General features: G+C 38.0%; 1 protein-coding gene across 3 annotated transcripts in view; it reads right to left on the bottom strand.

Moving 5' to 3' along the window:
* Window positions 1-742: 742 nt before the first annotated feature.
* nlgn2a (neuroligin 2a) overlaps window positions 743-6,721 on the bottom strand; it is a 145,971-nt gene continuing 139,992 nt past the window's right edge. For all 3 annotated transcript variants that reach the window (XM_015051044.1, XM_015051042.1, XM_015051043.1), the window contains exon 4: window positions 743-855. In XM_015051044.1, coding sequence (XP_014906530.1) covers window positions 758-855 — 98 coding nt within the window. In that variant the 3' untranslated portion in view covers window positions 743-757. The remainder of the gene's footprint in view (window positions 856-6,721) is intronic.

The raw sequence follows: 6,721 nt of genomic DNA, 5'->3' as shown, positions 1-6,721 counted from the left end.
CGTCATCTTTTTTTCCCCTCCAAGAAACAAGGAGAACAAAGACGGGAGATGAAAGTGCGGACAGCGTTTCCTCTCGGTGCAGCAGGTGGGAGGTAAACTGAAGGCCGGCTGGACGTTTTCCTGCTTCCTCCCAGCAGCAGATTAGACCCGCAGCCTCCAAAGTGGGACACGAGTGTCCTTGGATGTTCCTCTTTTTTAACTCCGCTTGATGTTATCATCCCTGACTCGGACTAAGTACGGCTTAATACTTCGTCCAGTAGCAATTTCAGCCTGGAGAAAGCGGCTGCGGTGAAGTAATGAAGCCTCATTGTTTGCTGCGGCTTCAATGGCGGCTTTGTTGCTCAAAAATCTGCACAATAATTTGCTTTTTTTTTTTTTTTTTAGATATCTGGACAATGCATTTTCAAGGGCACAGAGCTGATGGTGTTTGTTATTTGAGGGCAAGATAAGCACCTGGAAACAAAGGTGAATGGTTTTATAACGTTTCATTAGACGGGATTGCTCAGCCAAGGTTATATAAGGCTAACGATTAGCATTCAGACGGCAGCGTCTTTAATTGAAGTGGTCAGCAACACATTTGTTCAGCAACACATTGGTATGCATCTGATATGATGAAGGTGTTTGACCCGTGTGTGTGTGTGTCTGAATGTGAATGCGTGTGTGTGTGTGTGTGTGTGTATGTGGATGCATATGTATATGCGTGTATGTGTGTGTGTGTGTGTGTGTGTGTGTGCATACATCCCCCAAAAAAAGACTTTCAAAACAAGAAGGAAAAAAAGGAAAAACATGCAACAAAAATACCTTCGTCTCGAGGCTTGTTCATTGAAGATTCATCAGTTTTTTTTGTGAGCGGACCTAGGGTTAAGAAAAAAAGGGGGGAAAAAGAGAAAAGAGAAAATTTCAAAAAAGATTACTGGCAAAAACCGATTAAAAAAAAAAAGAATATCAAAAAAAGAAAAGAAGCAAGAGTGAAAAAAGGACAAATCAGTTCAAGAGTTCATGTTTGCTTATTGTGTTTTTTTTTTCTTTAAAAAGAGCACAAAAACAAAAAAAAAGGCATCACAGACACAGATTTATCACAAGAAAAGACACAAGATCAAAGAAGGAATCGGCTGCCATGTTTGTTTGGTTTTATTCTAAACCCTGTTTGCTCTGTTAGTGAAACCTCTGGACGCTGACTGGGCGGTAAGTGGGGTTTGAAGAACAGGACCCAAAAACGAACTGACCTCTAAAAAATGTGTAAATAATAAAAAATTAAAAACAAAAACCCTGAGGAAGAACGACAGGTTTGGGTCCTGATGCTCAAACGGGTCAGAACACGGTTTCTTATGGTGAACGAGTGAGAAAAACACACCGGAGACAAAGACAGCTTTAATAGGACGACACGGAGCCTGTAACGGTAAACAGCATGTTAAACATGTTCCTGATGAAACAGAAAGCAGGTGCTTTGGTTTGGGTTTTTTTTTTATCATGTGTGAGGTATTCTGTGTTTATTCCTCAGGCGGGAAAATAATTACACGGCGCAACAGCAGCAGCAGCTCGTCGGCCCGAAATGACAAGCGAGCGTCAGGCTGATTGCAGAGAGGATTCTGGGTAAGAGGGGAGCGCGGCCTGACCCCCGTCTGCCCACAGGATGTATTTTTACTAAATTAAAAGAGTGGCATGAAGAAAAGTGGAGAAGAGAAATGACCTCCTCTTTTATTTCATCCATCGGTGTAAGCAAACATGAGGGAGAGCCGATTTTTCTCTCTCTCATCCTTCGACCAAAAATGTAACAAACGTGTGAAACGTTAAAAACGGTTTTCCGTCTGACGTTTGCTCACTGAAGAAGCTCTCCAGATCATCTTGCACAACTTAACTCCTCCCATTCTGGATGTTTCTTGTGAAAATAGTTTGACCTTTTCTCACCTTAAAACAACAAAATTCAACGAACTTTGTAGGGATTTTAAGTGAAAGTCGACGTGAAAACGTCTGAGCAATTCTGGTTTTTGGTGGCAACTATTGAAAGAAATGCAAAAGAAGACACAGCAACCGTGTAGAAGACGATAACATTTGACTTTCTAATCTGCACTCAAATGTTTGGAGGAAAAGAAATGATCCTCTTCACCCCAGAAACACCACCTGCTCAGGCGAGCATGGTAGTGGCAGTGTCATGCTTTGTAGAAGCTTCTGTTTACCAAGAACAGGGAGACTGGTCACAGTTTGAAGATGGAGCTACAGGGAAGGAAAACTGTAAAATATTTGAGTTTCCAGAAGAACAACAACCTTAAACATGCAGCTGGATCTACAAAGTGTTCAGAACTAATAATATTCTGGTTTTAGAAAGGCCTAGTCAAAGTTCTGACCTGAATTCAATTGAGAATCTGTAGTAAGACTTGAAAACTGTTGGTCCCGATGAGCAGCCAAAAATCTCATTCCTGATGCAGAAAAACTGGTAGAGATGTTTCCCAAAGAAAATCAGGAGTGAAAGATGCTTCATTATTTATTACTTACTTGATTTTTTAAGCTAAAAAAAACCCTATTATATTCTTTTCACATCAATTTACTATTTTAATTGGTCCATCACTGAAAATCCCTGTGAAAAACACAAAAACTTTGGTAGCAACGCGATAAAATGTAGATATTTTTAAGGCGTTTGAATAATTTTCCAAGATAAAACATCGACAGTCTTTGTTTTCATTCTACAAATGGAAACTCTGCGAGTTTTAAATATCGGCTTTTTCCCTGAAATTTTAAAAGGATCTGCTGTTCAACAATGAAACAGCTCAGCCTGGAACATTTAATATTCACTAAAGCACAAAACCTTCACATGAAATATTTAATATTTAATATCAGATGTTTGTCTGAACTCAGCTGGAAACCTCTGATGAAGGAAGTCGGAGTTTATTAGTTGGTTTGACTCTTAAAATGAACCAGCTGGACGGGACTCGGTTATTTTTTCTACTTTTTGGTATTTTTTGTGCTGCCACAGCAGTTAAACCAAAGCCTCTCCAATTATGGACATAAAATAAACTCATGAGATCCAAATAATGTTTCTAATTTTTGAATAAACAAGTAGGGAACAGCTTGCTACGTTGTAAAAATGACCTGATATTTAAATCAGAACCATTTCCTCTGAAAGTCTGATTCTTCAGAAATGGCAGAAAACTCTGATGTAAATGTGCAGAGACTCTGCTGGGTTGATGTATTGATCTCATTAAATATATATTAAAATAAATTTCACCAGATACCAGAATTAAGGTCCATTTTTTGTAATAACTGTCACAGCCTAAAACGACAGGCTGTCATTTCAACATGAATCACATTAAAATACAGGATTACATTCATATGTGGCAAAACTGGGAAAATTCCTCATTTAACTGGATGGTTTCTGCCTTTTGTGTTCTCTTAATTTGATTTTTTGGGGGGTTTTCCCCAAGAACAAAAGTGTAAAAATGAGACGAATTTATGCATTAATCTGTTTAGTGTCAGGAAAATTCAGATTTGGAAAAACTTCAGGCAGTTTTCCATCACAACATCTTGCAGAAACATCTTTTTATCCAAGCGCTGAGTCCAAATGTGAATTTCATATGATCCAAAACTGAATGGCAATTTCTTGACTCGGACGTTTCTCAAACGTAAAACAGATTTGTTTTGGTACTCCAAACTCTGAAAAGGGCTACAAATAAAACAAATGTGCCCTTATCTGTGTTTTATTTTTGTCAACTCAAGGATATCCTGGCACAACACAAGATGTTCCAGGAAGTTGGTACATTTTGATTTGGCCAAATCGCTCCTCTTAAAACGTCTTGAATCAGGATTTTTCAGCTTTTTTTTTTCTCCCAGTAAAGGTCACAAAAAGTCCCTTTGTTGCCATTCATCCTGCAGCGCGGCGCCGACGCTAACCTTCCACCCAATCACATTTAATTTCAGCAGAACCAAAGTGGAGCGCCGCGTTGCGCCTGATAAGTGGACTGGAGACGGTTTTCTGAGTGGCTTCGGCCGAACGCATTAAAACATGCAGCAGCAAAAACGCAGCCAGGAAGTTAATTCACGAGGAGTTTAAATCTGACGAGTCCCGGCGGTTCCTGCAGCCACAGAGTGCAAACTGAGCTCATTAAAAACTCATTCTGCTCTCTGTTGCTTATTTTAGAGGGACTTTTCTGAATCAAGGTGTCTTCTGGAGTTTCAGGGAAAAAGAGATCAGGATGATGATGATGAGGAGGAAGATTGTTTGGTTTAAAGTCTGGATGTGGATTAGAGGCGAAGAAAAAATATATTACTCCTACAGAGAATCGTAATTCGTAGTCCTGGGAATTCAGAATCGATTCAAAATGCTTAAAATTACTAAATTTTGAACAATATAATGATATTTTTTCTACAGGAAAAGCCGGGCAGCTAAGTGAACCTAATGCTGATCATTTGAGTTACAGACTTAAACCCAAACCTAATTCTGTTTAAATATAAACTGATGAAATTTGAAACTTTATAGAATCGTTTTAAATGTTCTCTTTGTTTACAGTTTGTTTACAGTTTTCCTCTTGTCAGTTTCACAACTTAAACAGCATCTACAAAACGTTTGATATAAAATTCATTTCTGTATCGAATCGTGACATAAAGAAGGTTTTCTTCTCCAACGTGGATCAGCGTGTCGACATTTCAGACCAAACGCACATCTAAAGTAGAGCTGAAGGTCAACATAAAAAGTATTACACAATCTATATTTGCATGTTGTTGCTGTGCTGGGATCAAACAAAACATTTCCTTGCAAAATACAGAAGCAGGGAAATTTTATCCTATAAGTTCCATCGCAATAAGTTAGCAAACACAAACTGGTTCTTGTTTTTTGTACACAGTCACAGAAAAAAGAAATGCTAAATTTAAATTGCAACATATATACACTTAAAGATCTTGAGTCAAAACACATTTTATTCTGAACTCTGGTGCAGAAAACTGGTTAAAATGCATCTATTAGCTGCATGTTCATGTTAGTTTGTGTAAAATGGAGATGAGACTGCACATTTATTAGCTACTCAGACTAAGAGACAACAAAAACTGTTCGATTGTGACATCACCCTGTGAAAATAACTGAAAATAGTTCCTTATTTTCTTCTTCAAAACGTTTTTGTCATGTTTTATTTTTGGATTAAGGATGAAAATCCCATGTTTGATCGGCTCTCGTCCATTATTTTACAAATCTCCAAAACCAAAAGGCATGAAATAAATAAAAAAACACAAATGAAATATTAACAAATATAGAAAAACATTGCAAAAACATTATATTGAAGCAGAAAAACTTTCAGTATTCAAGATGTTGCATGAACTGACCACTAGGTATCGCGAAAGAACGCAAAAGACGAAAAATCCCCCATGTCCACTAGGGGGCTCTGTTGAAACGAAACATTTTAGGTTTAAAACAGTGAAAATATCTAAAAACCTGTAACTATTAATCCATGGCTGTTTCCCAGGTGTAAACATGACAGGAGGTCATTTATTTAAGTCACTGGATGTTATGAAAAGTAAAATAGACCTGAAAAACTCACTGATGAAGAACCGAAGACGTGTGGGTTCTTGAGAACCCGTTCAGAATTCAAAATAATGAAACTGGAACAAACATAAATAATAATAAACATAAATAAGCTTTGAATGTCGACAAAAGATAAAACAATACTTACGATGTTTCTGTTGTTGAACTGAAACAGTTTGTGCTACAAAATTTAGCACATCTACATAAAAACTAAAAAAAATATCAACTTTATTTCATCAGTCAGAGATTAAAGTCATAGAAAACCTGATGATATTCAGGTTTTTGCACACAGGAAAAGTGAAAGATTTCTCTCTCTGTAGGACCAAACCTGGAGAAACGTTCTCGGTTTCCCTTCCAGAACCAGGATTGGTTTTATTGACCAAGACAACAAATTAGACTTTGGCTTTCAAGCATTCACAACATGTAAATATGCAACCTTAGAGGAAGTACAAAACGGATAAAAATAAATAAATTAAGACTGACGAGACGAGAACTTCGGTGGAGATAATATAAGAAAAGTACGGACAACTTTTAAAACTCTTAAAAAAGTTGGATTTGAGCTCCAGGTATTTTTTTTTGTAACTTTTTTGTCAAACAACAAGATGAAAGCAGCAATTAACACTGGAGCCAATGGAAGCAGAAGCCAATAACAGAGGTAACCGTCTCAACCGTCTTTGTGTTTTATTGATGTGCATCAAAAGCTTTTTGTCAAAAAAAATCTGTAAAGGTCTGAAAAGGTTTGAATATCGAAGTGACTCTGAAATAACTGCAGAAACCCGTTTTTATTTCTTCTTTTTCTCACGTGAGGCGACGACATTGGAAAAGTAGAAATCAAGGAATCATTACCGAAAAGAATCAAGGTGGGGAAAGTGGGAAAAAGACAGCAAAGCTTGATTGACGTCTTCTGCAACGAGCGGGCGAGGCGGTTCGAATCAAGCCGTGGGGGGGAAAAATAGCTTTTTGTTTTCTTGACATTTTTAAAAATCTTTCATCCAATCAAAGCAGTGATGAGCAGTTTCCCGAAGCCCCCAGGAGCCCCGTAATCGGCTTTCCACACCGCAGCGACCTGCAGACGCCAGAAATATCAGGGCTTGTTATTATAATCGGGACAGAAATGAGCTTTTTCTCGTCTGGTTTAATGAAGGATTAAACGGGGGGGGGGGGACCCTGAAAAACACGATTTTGTCTTTAGCTCCGGGGAGAAGCTTAATGAAG

The sequence above is a fragment of the Poecilia latipinna genome, unplaced genomic scaffold, assembly GCF_001443285.1.
Source record: "Poecilia latipinna isolate Pla-1442-1.1 unplaced genomic scaffold, P_latipinna-1.0 Scaffold1026, whole genome shotgun sequence".
NCBI classification, from domain to species: Eukaryota; Metazoa; Chordata; class Actinopteri; order Cyprinodontiformes; family Poeciliidae; genus Poecilia; species Poecilia latipinna.
This window is presented reverse-complemented; position numbering and strand designations above follow the sequence as displayed.